Source organism: Eublepharis macularius, chromosome 1 (genome assembly GCF_028583425.1).
Source record: "Eublepharis macularius isolate TG4126 chromosome 1, MPM_Emac_v1.0, whole genome shotgun sequence".
In the NCBI taxonomy this organism is placed as follows: domain Eukaryota; kingdom Metazoa; phylum Chordata; class Lepidosauria; order Squamata; family Eublepharidae; genus Eublepharis; species Eublepharis macularius.
In genome coordinates, this window is record NC_072790.1 from 252,689,186 (window position 1) to 252,707,172 (window position 17,987).

General features: G+C 53.8%; 1 protein-coding gene across 4 annotated transcripts in view; it reads left to right on the plus strand.

The window, feature by feature from the left end:
* Nucleotides 1-174: 174 nt before the first annotated feature.
* The window catches only part of ZNF687 (zinc finger protein 687), a 32,773-nt gene continuing 14,960 nt past the window's right edge, over nucleotides 175-17,987 (plus strand). The window contains exons 1-5 of one of the 4 annotated variants that reach the window (XM_054998591.1): nucleotides 175-277; nucleotides 8,271-8,492; nucleotides 9,443-9,587; nucleotides 13,891-16,163; nucleotides 17,447-17,625. In XM_054998591.1, coding sequence (XP_054854566.1) covers nucleotides 9,581-9,587; nucleotides 13,891-16,163; nucleotides 17,447-17,625 — 2,459 coding nt within the window. In that variant the 5' untranslated portion in view covers nucleotides 175-277; nucleotides 8,271-8,492; nucleotides 9,443-9,580. Of the gene's footprint in view, nucleotides 278-8,270; nucleotides 8,493-9,442; nucleotides 9,588-12,644; nucleotides 12,713-13,890; nucleotides 16,164-17,446; nucleotides 17,626-17,987 lie in introns of those variants that run through there. The other 3 variants (XM_054998598.1, XM_054998605.1, XM_054998612.1) reach the window with 3 other exon arrangements.

Sequence of the window (17,987 nt, forward strand, 5' to 3'; positions counted from 1 at the left end):
AGAATCCTTCAGCCAATGGAAAACGCAGACGCCGGGGCTATTGCTGAAGGACAGGTGCTTTGCCCAACGGTAGGCTGGAAAGGAGGGCGTGACCCTTGGAGTGGCAGGAGGGTGAGCCAATCGGAGCACGGAGGCCGGGCGGGCCAGAAGCAGGAAGCGGCCGAGGAGGCGGAGGCCCCTGCAGTCTGGAGAGGGGCCTTGGGGTTGTGGCACCGAAAGACCGGCCGCCCCGAGCCCGCCTTGGACCCGGCGGCGCTGAGAGGAACCGGAGCGGCAGGTAGGGGGAGGGGCCTCCGCAGGGCCCGCCCACAAGGCGCTCGGGGGGCGCTGTAGCGGGAGGGGGAGGGGCCTCCTGGGTCAAGAACCGCCCCCCCTCCGCGGAGTTTGATGAGGGGGTGTTTGGGGGGGGCGGTAGAAATTCTCCCCTCAAAGGGGTGGCGGTTGTTGGGGGGGGGGGCAGGGAACGGACATTTGCATGCCGGGGGGGGGGTTGAATGCAGTGGAGGACCCCCCTCCAAATCTCACGGGAAGGGACCCCCCCGAAACCCCAGTATCCTGAGTGGGCCTGGGGGCTGCCCCATTGGGAAAGGGGAGCCCCCCCACACCAAGCACACGGGGGGGGGCTCCAGCGAGGTGCCTGCCGGGGGGGGGGGGTCGCCACAGTTCTTGAGGGGGGCGGGAGGCGAGGCTCTCCTTGGCCGCCGCTCCCGTTCTGGGCGCTGGGGAAGCGGGAGGGAGGAGCCTCTTCGGGCCTTTCTTCTGGCCCCCCTCCCCAAAATGGCAGGAAGCCCCGCGTGCGTGGCTGACCCCCCCCCCCCCGTTTGTGGGAGAGCCCCCAGAGCCCAGGAGGGCGACGCCCCCCCCCCACCGTGCTGGGGAATGAGGGCCCGGGGGGGCTCAGTGTTTCTGCCCCCCCTGTTCTTCCCCAAAGCATCCTGGGAAGAAGGGGGGGCTTCTGGGTCTCGTCCAGCCCCCTTCTCAGGACAGGAGCTCTGCCTGGGAGTCTGAGCCCCCAGGTATGGTGGGGCAGGCCCGGGAGGTGCATTTATCGGGCTCTTCTCTAGATCCCCGGTGTGCAATTCTAACAGCCGGGGAAAGAAAGGTAGGCCCACACGTTTGGGAACGGGCAGGCTTTGGGGTGTTTGCATTTAGAAAAACACTTACTTGCTTCATTTATGTCCCTCCTCTCTCCCCAGTGAAGGCCTCAAAGGGCATACATCCCCCTCTTCTCCTCCTCCATTTTATCCTTACAACAACCCTGTGATGTAGGTCAGGCTGAGAGGATGTTGGCCCAGAGTCGCCCAGTGAGCTTCCATGACAAAGCGAACTTGAAGCTCCCCGATCTTGCTCTGCCATTCTAATTAAAAGCCTGTACGCATTTCATTATCACAGTTCCCTATTACTCAACACTTCTGCTCGGGAATTGAGACCTTAGGCTTGGGGTTGGATTAACATATGCATGATACCTGGAGGTCTCAACCGACCCACCCCATAAACCTTGAGGAATGAATTCAGTACCCCTCCCAAATCCTTTATAGGAAGTATGAGTTTTTATATTTTGGGAGGAAGCAATTAACAGTAGTGGTAAAGGTAAAGGATGTGGATTAATTCCTTTGCTATCCTCTGGCTTTGCTAGAATATTGGAATACGTTTATTTTTCCCCAAAGGGGCTTTTCCAAGATCTTGTGGGTGGAAGATAAGCATTCTGGTTGGAGGTTTTCCTTTTTGTTTACTCCCTCACCCTTTTAGTTTTAAGGAACTAACAGAATGATGTTTCTGTTTTTTGAGGGGAAAGGTGATAGTTGCCTTGGGTCCTGTACAGATTGTAGTCTTGGGTGCTTGCTTGCTGATGGATTTGCATGACTGTGTGTGCTTGTGGTGTGTCTCTTAGGTCTGTGGACAGTACGGAACACGCTTTTCTTAACAAGGTCCTGCTAGTCAAAGTATGCCAGGTGTAGGCATGAACTTGGGTGCTGTCTCCCCACACTGGGGGATAACCCTGCACACAGAAACATAGTGCATCTAGGGGAAAGCCAGGCTTACTTGCATGCTGCCTTTCTGGTTGCTGGGCTTTAATCACAGATATACATGATCGATCATGCTGTGGTTCTTGACCTGCAACCTGAGGTTGGACAGTCCAGGCAGAGTTTGCACTGGGGCCCAGGCAGTGTCGATGTTACAAGCCCCTTGCATTGTTCTCCTGTGGTGTTGGTGTTCCAGCCAATCTGCACTTTCTAAAACAACTTCCAGTCGAAGCCTGACAATCCTTCTTTTATTTGTATGTGACACTTTTCCCCAGCCGAGCTACGGGCTGCCTCCTGGCCCTGCCTTGCTTCCTTGGTGCCAGGGCAGAAGTTAGCAGATGGTCACGACTTAAATCTGTTAAACACGCTGGAATTTAATCGCTTGCCAGACTGTGGCTGGGTGGTGCGGACAGCAGCTGTGGTTGAATTTTAATCTGGAATATTTCACTATTTGGGGAGCTTGTGGAGCAAACTTGGGGGGGGGGGGGTGTCTGGGTTTTGGGTTCTGTTCATTGGAATATGGAGCTTAGTTTCGTGAACTTGGGAGATATCTGAGTTCAAAGCTGCACCTGCCTGATAGCCCTTCTGTTGAAGCAGAGGCATTTGTAACATGCTCAGAGACACCAGCAGCACAAGTGTATGGCCTGTCTTCTTCCTCTGCTAAGAAGACGGCCTGCCTCCATTCAGGTTTTTAAATTACCATTGCAAGCAACACCACTTTTTTTTTACTGTCAGTGGATATGGCACTTAACACAGTTTTGCAAGTAAGCTTTCAAAAGTTAACTGGACTATAAAAAGTTTTTGGTGGACTAGAAGAAAAACGTAGTGCCTGCTTTTATAAACTTTCTCTAGCTGATTGTCTTAAAGTGATTCTCTTCTCTGCCATTTGTGTATGTTTTATCCCTCCTGACTACATGGAGCTGAAGCCATGTACCCATTTTCTTTTTTTTATCTGCACAAAAACCCTGCAGACTGGCTCATCCTGGGAATGTCTGGCCCAAGGTTTATTTCTTTACTTTATAGCCCACCTTTCTCTCTGAGATGCAAGGTGATTAAACCATGTAAGACAACGCAGTCAAACAGCACGAGACATTCAACAAGCAGTGCAATGGGACTAGGGTAACGAAATTTAAAATCAGTGCCAATAAGTGTCAGGCATGATATTGTCATAATGCAGGAAAAAAAGGGTGGGGGGTTTACAAAAATAGAAAACAATGTAGTCAGAATGCAGTAGACAGTGGAATAGGCTGCAGCCCTGTTCCTTTTATAGAGGTGTGCTCTGTCTTTCCTTTATATACCAGGCCTGTTCCTTTCATAACATCCCTTGCTGTGGAGTTGTTGGTGCCTGGAGATTTGAACCTGGCTCTTTCCAGTCCTGGTCCAGCCAGTGCCCCATAAGGGCGTACAGTCGCAAGTACAAGTGTTTGCCCCAGGGAGTGCACAGTCTGGATCTTGCTGCTTGGTCAGATGACGGAGGGAGTGGCGACAGGCTGGCTTAGCAAATACGTGCACTTCAGCTCTGTGTTGATTTATTTAAAGCCATTTTTAACTTGCCTTTTAACTGTACGGTTTTGACGGTGTTTACAAAACAATAGTAAAATCTTACAGCTCATCAACCACAGCAGTGCACCCAAGTGAGAAGGTGCCGACCTCAAAGTGTTTTTGTTGCTGGCCGCGGCCGTTGGGGAGAGTGAATCCCACAGATGGAAGGGGCAGCACAGGGCAGATGACCTCTCCCTGGTAGAGGATCCACCCCCTCTGCTTCTAGATGTGGGGGGTGGATCCTATAACGGGACCGCTCTAGAAAATTTTAACCACACCTCCATTTTTTGTTGGAGATAAAGGGCTTAAGGGAAAAGTATGGAACAGGTCAGAGCGAATGAAGCTTGCCGTTACGAAGACCTGAAGGACTGTTTTTGAGTCCCAGCCCAGAGGAGCTGGTGGCAGTCTTCTCAACAAACTCCAGGGTCCACATGCTGGAAGGGATACAGGAGTCTTCCAATACGTTGTCGTCTTACAGGATGCTGCAGTGCCCTGTGTGGTTTTGCTTTAGTCTCATCCACCATGTCCGAGCCATAGCAGTCCAAGCTCTGCAGCCCTCCTCAGAGGCAAGGTTGGGTTTGCCCCCTGCCTTCTTCCAGAGGAGACGAGCCCGTGGCAGCTCCCCCTTTGTCGAATGCCTCCCTGCCAACGTGACCTGCTACTTCCGATGCTACAGTTTTGAGGTTCTCTCTGATCTTTAACGATTTGTCGTATGTGCGGTTGACCCCAGTTTTACTAGTTTTTAAAAATGGTTTTTACTACTGAGATTTATTGCTGCTCGACGTGGTCTCTATATTTTATATTTCCATTTTTTTTCCTGATAAATAGCGGGGGTGGAATCCAGTGGTACCTTAGAGACCAGCAAGATTTTCAGGGTATAAGCTTTCCAGAGTCAAAGTACCCTTCTTCGGAATTTGTAGATAAATGTTGTTCTGTTGGCGTTGTTGGTTGCAGTTTGTTGTGCTTTTGTTTTTTAAGTATACTGTCTCAAGAGCCTTGCGGTTGTGAGTTGGCCAGAAAAGAGGCTTAATGGTGGAGGAACCTGTGCTGTGAGTGGAATGTCCCAGGGTCAGCCCCGGGCATCTCTGGCTTCAGGATCGAGGCCCTGGAAGGTGGGTGCCAGGCCAAGTGGACAGGACTGAGCTGAGCCAATCAGTGGCCAGGCTTTGCAGAAATCACTCGGCGACAATGGTGGAAATCTGACTCTGCGATTTTGCCAGGGCGTGGGTTCCCTGTAGCATCACCAGCTGCTTGTGCACGACTGTGTTTTTGTCCGTGAGAGGCCGTTCCTGCTCTTGATGTGCATGCTGCATCTTGTCTGGCGAGGCGAGGAGAGGAAAAAGGTGGAAAAATTGTAGTGTCAGAGAGTAGCACGTTTGCTTATGTTTTGCATATTCTGTCTCTGATACATATATATACACACACACACGCACGATATACAATATATATACGTACGTACACACTGTGATGCTCCTTGGCATTTTGGACTTTGTGTTATGACACACTCTGTTCCTCCTTTGTTCTCTGTTCTCCCATCTGTATCACTGAGAGCCCCACTCCCGGAGCTGGTGGTTTGTTTTCAGTGATGCTGCTGTGTTGCCATGGCTGAATATGGTGCTTTAAAGAGCGATGGAAGCAAAGATCTCAGGCCCCTGCCCCAAGGAGCTTGCAAACAAAACGACAATAATAATTATAATTATTTTTATTATTATAATAATAATTAGTAATAGCAGTAGCAGTCATCTACCTTTCTCACTGAAATCCAAGGTGGACCACACAGTGCAAGTTGAAAATATGCCTAGGTGGGCCTGATGTTGGCGAGGCAGTCACATGCTCCTGCGAGACTTTTCTCTTGCCAGGCCTCTCGCGTAAACGGGGCCACTGCCTGTGCGAAGGAGGTGGCTCCCTGGAGGGAGGTGGCATGCAAGGGCCAAGAGCCCCACAAAAGAGTTCCGGCCTCGCCAGTGTTGCTTCTGAATTAGACCAGAGGCTTGGTTTCATTTGGGAAGGATTAAGGCCTCCCAACGCTTCATGGGTTTTGAGAGGTCTGGAGAGAGGGGAGAGGGCATTGCAGGGGTGGTTGTGATGCAGTTTGAAAGCATCATGTAGGGGCTGCTTGTGGCTCTGGCCGAGCACCTGCTTTGCAAAAAAAAGGGTCCCTGGTTTGAGCCCTGACATCTCCCATTAAAGGGCTGCTGGGGAGTCCGAGACCCAAGCAAGCTGCCAGTTGAGGCTAGAGGGCAGAAGGGGGCTTGGCCAGGCCAGGCAAGGAAATTCCTGGATAATTTGGGAGGAGTCTGGGGAGAGGAGAGACCTCAGAGGGGTAAAATGCCATACAGGCCACTGTCCAAAGCAGCCCATTTCTCTGAAGGAACGGATCCCTGTAGCCTGGAGAGGAGTTGCAATTCCAGCGGTCTCCAGATCCCACCTGGAGGTTGACAACTGTAGGGCCCACGAGTCTGCTTGAAGGCCAGACAGCTCCCTGTGCCCCTGGAGAGGGGGGTTGGAATAATGGTCAGTTTTTTGGCAGTTCTACTTGAGCCACAAAAGTGTCCACTGGACAGCAGAAGGACCCAAATCTAAGTGGGACGCAGCGCAGCCAGGCCAGACTCTTGTGCGCTGTCCTTTGCCCACAGGACAGTTTGAGAGGTGCTGTGGGATGCCTGTGCTCGCCCCACACATGTACACTGCAGACTGCCTTGTGGACTTGTGGCAGATGTGCTGTCAGGCCGCGTGCATCAGATGTGGAGCGACAGCTGAGAGGGTTCCCACCAGGCCTGCCCGTCTTTCTTCCTGGCCCTTGTTCCTAGAACAAATTTCCAACCTCTGCCCAAAGAGTGTTTTCCTCCCTGCCTCTCCCCCCCCCACCCCGGAAGGAATGGGGGCTGATCAGCAATGACAATACCTTAAGCTGAATGTATAGATTTCCTGGTCCCGCGCTTCCTTTGTCATGCGCCTGACCTAACAATGCCACCATTGAAACGTCACTCCGGGCTGGAAGGAGGCCTCCCCTCTGTTGTGCCTTTGAGTAGCTTGATCTCCTCACAGATGTAGCCTTCTATTTAAAGACAAATGCTCCCCCCGGGTAGATCCTCTCTAGCTGCAGGCAGTGTCTGAAACGAGCTTGGTTTGACTTTTCCCTGGTACTGAAAATTTCACCTCCCGGGCTGATTGCTGTCGGGTTTGGGCTTCTCTGGCTGTGATTTGGGGGTTAATTCCTGTCTACCTCCAAGTGGGTCATCTTGCTTTCGTGGCTGCTCTGGGGTTCCAGAAAGCGTGCGCCTGGGCATGGCTTGGCATGGCAGGGCGGGCGATTGGCTAGAGTGTTGGCATGGACCAGGGGTTTTGCTGGGCTTGGAAAGGGTTAGGGTTACCCCTTCGATGGCAGACTAGTTATTTGATCCTCTGACTTTCGCCCAGTTTTTGGATGTAGGACCGAAGTGGCAGCAGAGCTTGCATTCTGGGATGTCAAAGGAAGCGTCCAGAGACTTAGACCTATTAGAGGGAAGGCCTTCTTGGATAGCTTCCTTTCTAGACACCAGAGCCGAAACGTTCTTGAAAGCTGATGAAGTCTTGCCAGTTAAAATGGGCCCCATGTCCCCAGTGGGTCCCCAGTAGAGATGCTGCGTGAAAACCCCGAGTCTTGCCTCTCCGAACTAGGAGGCTTTTACACAAACTGGACCCCCCCCCCCATCCCGCTCCATGCTGCAGCTGCCCTGCCTGCATAAGGGTTCTCTGGCTCCTGGCTTAGGAGGCTGCTCAGTAGCTCTCTCTGGCACTGCAGGGGAGAGGGGAGCATTGCTAGCGCAGCTGCCGCAGATTGGGGCGGTTTGTCCAAAGCACATCAAGCATATTCCACCACTTGTTGCGCTCTGCAGCGTGCTGGAGTAGGATTGGGGCGATTTGGGTTCAGATCCCCTGCTCTCAACCTAACCTCCTTCATGGAGAGAAAAATGGAGGGAGGAGATCCACGTGCACGGCCCTGTATTCTTCGGACCAAGGGTAGGGTACAAATCAGATAGCACCCCTGCCCACTGCGATCCCACCCCTCCCTGTGAGGTGGGCTTGTGCTGCGATCCTCGTATGGCAGGCGAGGCGCTCGCGAGCCTTGAGGAAAGGGGGCTTCGCCCTCGGCCTCCTGCAGTGTCTCCCCGGCTCTGAGCTGCTTTGGAAAGCTGGGCATGTGGAAGATGCCCCCTCAACCTGCCCTCCCATCTTTTTTTAAACCCACACCACCGAACAGTTGTAGGCATCCTCAAAAGGAGATCTCTTGCCGGCCGCTGCTGGGCCAAACTGTCCTCCTTGAATTGGGTTTGCCAGCTCCACGGGTGGTGGTGGGTCCTCGGAGGATGGGGTCTTGCCACCCCGCTCCTCCGAGGGGCAAAGCTGGTGGCTGGCCCGAGCCTCGGCGGGTGCTGTCCTTTCCTTCTCCCCCTCCTGCCCTCTGAATGCTTTTTGCAACGTGGATCAGGAAGGCTGTGTGTGTCTGTGTGTCCGTCCCCCCCCCCCCCCTTGAGCAGATGGCAAAGGCGGAGGGAGGGCAGAACACTACCTGCTAATTAGGAAATGGGGCCCGGTGTGCTTGGGGGCGGAGAGGGGGCGGAGGAGAGTTGCTGGGAAGGTAGGCCAGACTGCTGCAGGGCCCGGAGGGAGCTGGGTGCTTGTTTTGCTCAGGGTTTTTTTTTTCCACCCCTCCCCTCGCAGCTGTCCCCGTTGAGTCCTGACCTCATGAGATCATGCCGGGAAGCAGAACCAGGCGGCTGGCATGGCCCTTTGCCTCGAAGCAGCGGCTGATTCCAGACCCTCCCCTTCGCGCCGTGGCCACCTTTCTTCTCCCCCCCACCTCATTCCTTTGAGTTCCCCGCCCGCTCCGGCCTTTGCTCTCCTGGTTCCTGCTCCACTGCACTGAGCGACTGACGTCACCAGGTGAGTTCTGGGTTTGACAGGTCCTTGGCTGGCTGGCTGAGCAGTCAGAAGCAGCCCCCTGCTTGTCTCAATCATGGGAAGAAATACCTCTCCCTCCCACCCCGTGCATTCTCTTCCCCTGCTCCTCTTTCTCCCTGTCCCTCCCACCCCATCTTTTACTCCACAAGCCCTCTCACTTGGTTGTGTCCCATTGCACTGAAGCTGACTATCCTTCCTCTTGGGAAACCAGATGTACAAGTGCATAAGAATCTCTCTGTTGGATCAGGCCCATCTCACCCACCTGGCCTAGTGCCAGCAGTGGCCTCTGGAAGCCCATTAGTGGGAGAGGTCCCCTTCTGTGGGCCCCCAGTATGCGGCAATTAGAGATGCGCAGCCTCTGTGCAAGGGGGCTTGGTTGATGGCTCTCCAGAGACCTCTCTTCCTGTGAGCTTGTGTAAATCATTCCTACCAGCTTATAAGCAGGTGCCAGGTGTACATGGCCAGGGTGGTAAGCAAGACAGAGAGAGATTCTCTTCCCCACCTTAAGCTGGATGCACAAGGGGAAAGAAAGTACCCGGAGTAGCCCCTTTCCTGGGAGCTGATCGGTCCTAGAAACCGGAGTGGCCAATGCCCCTCACTGCACTCGGGGGCCTGGCATGTCTGGGATGGCTAAATGGAGCCTTCTCCATGATGGGCAGAGAGCTTCTGAGCTGCGGGGAGGACCTCATGCATGCATGCAGCCCCTCTGCCCCCATAAGTGGTTCTGGCATGCGTGACTTTTCAGGATGTTTAGCTTTGCCCTTAGCCGCCCGCTCCATTGCATTGCGAGGAAAAGCACCCTTTGTGGGAGGGTGTTTTGGCAACATGCAGAAGTGTGCTGACGGGGACTCTGGGCTGAAATATCGGTGACAGGATCAGAAAAATACTTTTCCCTTGTGTTCCCTTAACTTTCCCTCCTCGGCAACGCAAAGCTGACCTGTGGCTTCTTTTAAAAGAATTGCGCCAGTTCAGAAGTTCACATGAAGCTGCCTTAAACGGAACCAGGCCAGACGGGCCGCGGCTCTCCGGGCTCTTTCACATCCCCTCCTGCCTCTTCCGTTGAACTGGAGATGCCAGGTATCGAACCTGGGACCTTTGTGTCAAATTACTTATGCTTTTGTTTCAGCAGTATTTCATTTCCGCATTCTTATATTTGAATTTTATGCTTCTATTCAAATTTCTGCTATGCACACCCTGTCGTATTGTATATTGAATGTTCCCAACTGTTGATCGCTTGGACTTACGCTGCGCCATCTGCCTGGGGTCTCAGTGAGAAAGGGGACTATAAATAAATAAATACCGTTGAGCCACGGCCCAAATGTCAGGTGTCAAAAATGTCATATATGACATATATATATGGGAAAAAAATAAAAGCCTAATGGACTGGGCCGGAGCACTCCCCCCACCCGCATGGCTTGCATATGTCCCCTGGAATGTGTCCCAGATTCCTTGCAGGGGGATTTGGGGCATTTTACAGTTTTCTGGGGACCTTGGCAAGCACTGGATGGGTTTTCAGCAGACAGGTCGAAATCGGCAGGTTGCCCGGAAGGTTGGTGTTGGAGAGTGCCCTCAAGTCATAGCTGACTTATGGCGACCCCAGGTGGGGTTTTCCTCGCAAGAGACTAACAGAGGGGGCTTGCCGTTGCCTGCCTCTGCAACCCTGGTCTTCCTTGGAGGTCTCCCATCCAATTACTAACCAAGGCCGACCCTGCCTAGCTTCTGAGATCTGACAAGATCAGGCTCACCTGGACTATCCAGGTCAGGGTGCCTGGAAGATAGAAAACTTGAACACTCTGATGCCAGTGGGCGGGGTCTTGCCAGCCAGCGCTTGTGTCCCGGTGATCTGGGATCCATACCCACCTCTTCCACAGGCTGTTCACATGGCCTTGGCTAGGTTTAATTTCTCCACCTCCAAAGGGTGGAGAAATTTCTCCACCAACCAAAGTGACTCTGGTTGTGTGGATCAGGGTACATCCTGCCCCATCATCTCCTTTTCCTTTTCTCTTGGGTCATTTTTCTCCTTTGCCACCTGATTGAAGGGGTCCCCATTCTCACAGCTTCTCTCTTGCTCTGTTGTGGTCCCTTCTTAACTCCCTGTGCCCCGGCCTGGGTCCTCCTTCCTGCCCCCCCCCCAGTATTCTGCTTTTAATGAATTCCTTTTCTCCCTCAATCCCTCACTTACACCCCTAGAGTTTATTAATTAGTTTATTGATTTCTGCAACTTCTATACTACCTCTCCGCCATGTTTAGTGCTCGAGGCAATAAAATAACCAATGTTGTTAACACGGATAACAATCTTCACTGATCCCCAATACTGGAAAAAAGCACAAAATTGTGTCCCTTAACACACACTTGTCCCCACACACTGAACCTACATTCGCACGTGCCTTTAGTTTTGTGGTTGCTAGCGTGACTCCTACTCTCTATGAGGGACCAGCGAAGGTTGTTGCGCTTTTTCAACAGCTGTGTGCCAGAACTTCAACAGGAGCGGCTTTCCCCGATCTGAAAATGAGCTCTCCCTGTTGAATTCTTTTCCTGTTACCAGCGAGAAAGAGCCCAGTCTTTGCAGGCACGAGAAAGAGAAGCAGGAATGGCCTGTAGTTTTGGCTGCCTGGTTTCTCTGCTTTTTGGCAGTATTTGGGAGCATGAAAGGTGGTCTTGGTAGCTGAGGAGCAGGCCAGCCTCTTTATCTCACCTTTCAAAATGCAGAAATTTGCCAGTTGGAGCTTTTCCAGATTCCATACTAGGAAGAGCTTTGCCCACTTGGTTTCCATGCCCGAGGCCGCAGAATGACAGCCCCGCTGAAGAAAGAGACTGCGTCTAACTGAGGCCTCTTCTTGGGCCTCCCCGCCGCTTGTGACAAGGCCCAGACACTCGGCCTGGGAGAGCAGGAGGCACAGCTGGTGGGTGCCTTTTCTCCAGAGAGTCGTTCCCCCCCCCCCCCTCGCAGCTAATCCACCTGCATCAGGCAACTGTTGGCAACGCAACCGGTCCAGTTGGCCTACATGGCAGCTGTGCCTGAGAGACCGGGGAGGCCGGGGAGAGGGCAGGCTTCCAAGCACGTCTTTGGTGGCTTCCTCCAGAGAGAAAATGTCTGGTTGGGGGGTGGGGGGTGGTATTTCTTGGAAGTTCAGGAAGGGAATTGGAAAAGCCACCCCCTCCCTTTCAAAACAGCAAGCCCTTCAAGGAGCTCAAGAGCTGCTGGAAACAACCAAGTCCAGCTCAAATGTGTTGTGGACCCTCAGTAGCAAAATAGCTGCCGTTCTTTTCCCCCCCTCTCTGTCCCAAGAGAAATCCCTCCTCAGTAGCCCTCTCAGCAAAGGGGCAAAGACGAGAGTTTGCCGTCTTCCTTGGGGAGAGGTGACTCCACCCAGTCACCTTTCTTGGGTCGGCAAGCCCACCTTGCTCTTGAATTCCGCTGCGGTTCTCCCGAAGGCTCCCTTGTCTGCCATTTGGGTTTCAGGCGGAAGACATCTTGGGTCCGTTGGAACTTTTTCGCTGGCAGAAAAGTTTCCGCCCCCAGTAACCTGAAATGCTGTCCCGGGGAGGTGTTGGGGGCCAAAGCAGCATTTGGGGAGAAGTGACACGTGCACATTGCCCAGGCCAGAAATTGCTCTTCCTGTGGATCCAAGCCAGTGTGCAAAGTGGGCCTGAGAGCGCCAGAACCAGGATTCTCCTGCAAGGGAAGTCCGTAGGGGATCTCCATGGGAACGTAATGGGAACGAGGGATGCAGAATCCCTTCTCTTTCTGCAGAGCTGGAATGCATCTTCGTGTGACTTCTGACAAGCGCACCACTCTGGAACGTGTCTCTCGTGGCACTCGACACGGGAGCAGTAACGTCCAATAGCTCTGACTTTCCTGTGGCATTTTAAAGAAAATAACAGGAAAATAACTTCTTGTCTGTTTTAAAGGCTGTGCTCAGAGACTACTGCAGAAAGTGCAGATTCCAGCAGCCTGGATTTCTGGTAAATTTTGGAAGCTGCAAGATGGGGTGGGCACATTCCATAGTCTTTATGATCTATTCCCTTGATACCGTCTTCATGGGAAACGCAGGTATAAATCCAGTATATCAATTCACGTTTTGGCTTTTTCCTTCTAGAAACTTCAGAGGATAGTTTAGGTGGATAGCTGTGCTGGCCTACAGGAGAGGAGCAGCATTCGAGTCCAGTGGCACCTTAGAGACCAACAAGATTTTCAGAGAGTAAGCTTTCAAGAGTCAGAGCTGAACAGGCCCTCACCCCTGCTTAACTTTGGGGGTTTCCAGACCTTCACTAGACGCTCAACCCCCGACCCCAGTTGCTTACGCCGGGCATCCCTTCAGCATTACCCTCCAGTGTCACATTTCCTTGGGGGTGGCAGAAAATGCTGCGTGTGTTTGGGAGCGATGTGACTCTGCCTTGGAGGCAGCACTGTTGGAACCAGTCCTGAAGGTGCTCTTCCTTGGGGTCACAGATCCGGAGGAGTTAGCCGTGTTAGTGTGTCGTTGCAAAATAGTAGTAAGTCCAGTAGCAGCTTTAAGACTAACCAACTTTATTGAGGCACAAGCTTTCGAGAATCACAGCTCTCTTTGTCAGATGCATCTGACGAAGAGAGCTGTGGTTCTCGAAAGCTAGTGCCTCAATAAAGTTGGTTAGTCTTAAAGCTGCTACGGGACCTTTTACTACTTCCCTGGGGTGAGGCTTGAGAGCATATTACTGATGCCAAGGTAAGCCAATAGCTTCCTGAATACCTCCCAGCAGAGTGCGTGTGTATGTGTGTGTTTTCAGACGGGTGGACTGGGACTCTCAGCTGCCTCGTGCCTGGATTAAAATGGATCAAGCCACCAGCCTTTCTCTCTTTCCCCCCCTTTCCCTCCCCCCAGGGATTTTTAGAGAAGATAAAAGGGGGAGATGGGGAGGAGAAAAGAGTGGACCCCACTCTGTGGTCTTTGATTAAAGGGTAGTCTTAAGTTTGCAGAAAGAGGTTGTTCATTTGTTTATTCACAACATTTATACCCTGCCGTTCTGACCTGTTCTGGGACACCAAGATGGCTAACAGATTAAAAACACACATCATAAAAACTGATCTTAAAAACCATTTAGCCCCCAACCCCCCACATCATTCAAACAATTAAAGCCAGGCTGAAAGACATACATTAAAAACAACAGTTTGGTGCCATGACCAAGAAGGCTCTGTTCCGTGTTGCCACCCACTTAATCTCAGAAAATAGGGCATTCGAAGCACGGCCTTATACGATGGTTGTAGCTGCGTAGACTTGTAAGGGCTTAGGCCTCCTAAACCCTTATGAACTCCATGTCTTTGTCTGTGTGGCTGCATCCTTTACAAACCATCCCAGGAAGCCGTACCCAGTTCATTTTTCTTTTCCCTGTTGCCTTCTAGAACCTTCAGAAGTCCTCGCCATGGGTGACATGAAGACCCCAGATTTTGACGACCTCTTGGCAGCTTTCGACATCCCTGACATTGACACAAACGAGGCCATCCACTCCGGCTCTGAGGAGGCAGAAGCTCACATCAAGCCCAGTCCGGTGGAGGCTGGGGTCCCTGACCACGTCCTCCCGCACGGCGACATCACCACCGTTAGTGTCATTGTAAAGAACACGGTCTGCCCGGAGCAGCTCGACCCCTCAGACGCCCGCATCAAAGACGGGCATGTGATTGGCCCACGCTTGCTGCAGAACGGCTTCGTCCCCTCTGAGGTCCCCCAGTCTCCGCCCGCTGGCCCAGCTGAAGTGGGAGCTGCCACTAACGGGGAGTGCTGGACGCCGAAAGAGAAAGGGACAAAGGGCCTTGACCTCTTTTCACACTTCAGCCCCGACCCCAACGAGGACAGCGCAGGCAACCTTATCGACAGGCCGCGCGAATGCAAACCGAAAGAGAAAACTCTCTCTGTGCCTTCCCTCTCCCCGTCCCCCACCCTTGCTTCTGCCCAGCCGCTGGACTGCCGGGAGCCAGCTGTGGAGAGTGCTGGACCTCTCCCTCCCGCGTTTCCGCAGTCGTTTGAAAGCTGTTCCGCTGGCGGAGTGGGCCTTCCTCCTAGTCCTCCGCTGCTGGCTCCCTTAGCCATTAAACAGGAGTCAGACAGTGATGCACCCTGCCAGGGGCCCAGTCCTTTGGACCACTCGAAATCAAGCTCCGTTTGCTATTCTATGGATGATTCTTCCATCGGGCCGTGGCCGAGTTCGGACACCAATCCCGACAGCGGCTCCAGCAGCGTCCCTGGGATCAAGCACTCTCCCAGCAGCCCGCGGGACCAGTTCTTCAAAAGTTCCCCGCAAGCAGACGAAAGCCTGGGCCCCTCAGTGTCCCCCAAACAGCTGGGCGGAGGAGCCCTGAAGGAGGAGCCCGTCGAGAAACCAGTGCAGTGCCCACCGGATGGGTCCAGTGGGGGGGAGGAGGAGGAGGAAGAGGAGAACGGAGACGAAAGCACGGGCTCGCCCTCATCCAATTCCTCGCGGCCCCTCAAAGTGAGGATCAAGACCATCAAAACCTCTTCGGGAAACATCACCAGGACGGTCACCAGAGTCTCGTCTGATTCCGACCCTGGTGCGGCCAAGTTACCTCCTGAACATGACGCTCAAGGGGGTCCCGTTGCCGAAGAGGCCGTGCTCCCTGCTGCTGCTGCTGCTGCTGCAGAGAAAGAGGAGGGGGCGGCAGAGGCCCCCAGCCCCAAAACGGTGGTGGCCAGTCCCTTGAAGGTGATCGAAGGGCCAAAAGTTGTCAGCGTGCAGCTGGGCGACGGCACCAAGATCAAGGGGACGGTGCTGCCGGTCTCCACCATCCAGAATGCCAGCAGCGCCATGCTAATGGCCGCGAGCGTGGCCCAGCAGAAAGCAGTGGTGTTGCCAAGCAAAGCCGTGGCCAAGAACATCATCAGCTTGGTGCCGCAGGCCCTCCCCAAAGTCTCCGACGCCAGGACCGCCGTCGGCACAGTGGCCCAGCCGGCCGCAGTGACCACCACGGCCAACCAGAAGGTCAACGGCACCACCACAGTCGTGGTGATGCAGCCCCAGAAGTCTTCGCCCACCGTCGCCGGCACGGTCATCTCCCGGAGCCAGTCCAGCCTCGTGGAGGCCTTCAACAAGATCCTGAACAGCAAGAACCTCTTGCCCACTTACAAGCCCAACCTGATCCCCCCGGCAGACTCCAGCCTCACACTGCCACCGCTCGGCTACCGCTGCCTGGAGTGCGGCGATGCTTTCGCCTTGGAGAAGAGCTTGGCCCGCCACTACGACCGGCGCAGCATGCGCATCGAGGTGACGTGCAACCACTGCACCAAGCGCCTGGCCTTCTTCAACAAGTGCAGCCTCCTCTTGCACGCGCGTGAGCACAAGGACAAGGGGCTGGTCATGCAGTGCTCCCACCTCGTCATGCGGCCCATCGCCCTGGACCAGATGATCGGCCAGCCCGACGTCACCCCCTTGGTTTCGGTCGCCTCCCTGAACGCTGGCAAAGCGGCGGCTGCGGGCATGACACAGGAGGCGCTGGCCACGGCCAACGGGGGGGTGCCTCAGGATATGCCTGTCCTGCCTTTGAATGGCAGCACCGAGCCAGCCACCACCAACTCCTGCCAGTGCCTGGAGTGCAAGGAGCAGTGCAAGGACAAAGCTGGCCTCGCAGCTCACTTCCAGCAAGCGACTCCCTCCTCCTCCACGGTAAGATTTCCAAGATTTCTTCCATCTTGGAAATCTGGAGGGTGGGGTGAAACGTAGGGGTCTTGGGGACAAGTTGCAAAATGGTTGCAAAATGTCATGGGGTATAGTCCTTCTCATGGTCCGCCCAGATAGCATGTCTGCTCTTTTCCTTCATGACGCTTGCTTGTTTATTGAATGTTGTATTGACTTGGTCACATATTATCTGCATTTCCTCTTGGCCCAAGGTGCCTGCGTCTAGAAAGCTAGCACGGCAGGGGAAAGGTTGAACTAGGATCCTTCTTGTTGACGGGTGACATTACAACATTCAGGGTATTGTGTGTGTGCTTCGTTGGAGAGAATTCATGCAGACTGGGCAGCATCCTTCTCTGGCCAAATTAAGACACAAGGTGCTGTGTGTGTGGCTTCTCCTTTGGCTCCTGAGCAAAGCTTGGAAGTGTGTGGTCAATGCCCAGTGAAATCCAAAGTGTGTGTGTTGTGGGCACGCCACTGGTTGTAGTAGTCAGGACTTCAGCGGAGCTAAAAGATGTGGCGGAGCTTTTGCCTTGGAGTGGAGCCTGGCCTGTTTCTGACCGATGCTGCATGACCATTGCGCGAAGTGCTCGGTTGTCCTCAGCAAGCATAGCCTCACGTGGCCCAGAATGAGTGCGTGAAGCTGCTTTATGCTCAAGACTGGCCGTTGTGCCTGGCTGTGGCATAGAGGGGTCTCTTCTGCCCCCTGCCATCAGAGAGCCTGTGACGGGATTGGACTGTGGGCCTTCTGCATGCCAAGCCGGTGCTCGGCCACGGAGCCACGGTCCCTCTGCTTCCAATTAGCAGGCCAAAGTAAATGATTTAGGAGTGGACCCATAACTCCTTGGTGGAGCATGTGCTTGGCACGCATGGGGTCTCTGGTTCAGCCCTCAGCAGTGATCTTGCAGCAGGGCTGGAGGAAAGGCCGGGGCCCCCCTTGAGAGCTGCTGCCAGTGAGCATTGCCCATGCAGAAGAAGGGAGAGGAACGGGTCATAAATACGCACCTGTGTTTAGTCTGCAACTTAACAGCTGGTCCAGCGTCCGCATCTTGAGGATGTTTCGGCTTTCTCCGGGGGTGGCTGCTGGCCAGCCCCGTGCTCAGATTTCAGGGGCCGTTCTAGGCTCGACATCATGGCAGCCACCTCGTGCTTCTGCTTTGTCCTGCTGCTGTGTCATAGTACACGCTTTTCAACTGTGGCTGTGACATCCTTCTTCCTCTGCCCGCCCCTTTTTCGCATTAACTAATCCTCTTCCCCTTTCCTTTGCCCCGCAGGTGTGCAGTACCTGCCCCATGATCATGCCCAACCGTTGCAGCTTCGGTGCCCACCAGCGCATGCACAAGAACCTCCCTCCTCACGTGTGCCCGGAGTGTGGGGGGAACTTTCTCTTGGCCAACTTTGAGGCCCACCTGAAGGAAGCGTGCCTCCATTTCTCCCGGAGGATAGGTTACAGGTAGGGAAGGGTGGTGGGACTTCTCTCACGTACCTGTCTTCCTCAGAGGGTGATTGTCATGAGGATAACAATAACACACTTTGTAAACCGCTCTTGAGTGTGGCATTAAGTTGTCCTGAAGGGCGGTATATAAATAGAATGTTGTTGTTGTTAGATCCTGGTCACTCCCATTTTAGCCCAGGACCCCGCGGAGCGCTTTCGCCAGCAGCTTCTGATTACGTGCCATAGGAGCGTTCAGTGTGAAGGTGACACATGTGGTGTGCTGAATGCTTCAGGTTTCTCTCGCAGGCGCACATGTAGAGAGAGGGAGAGGGTTTCTCCCCCCGCCCCCTGTCCTGTAACAGAAAAACTTGGGGACATCC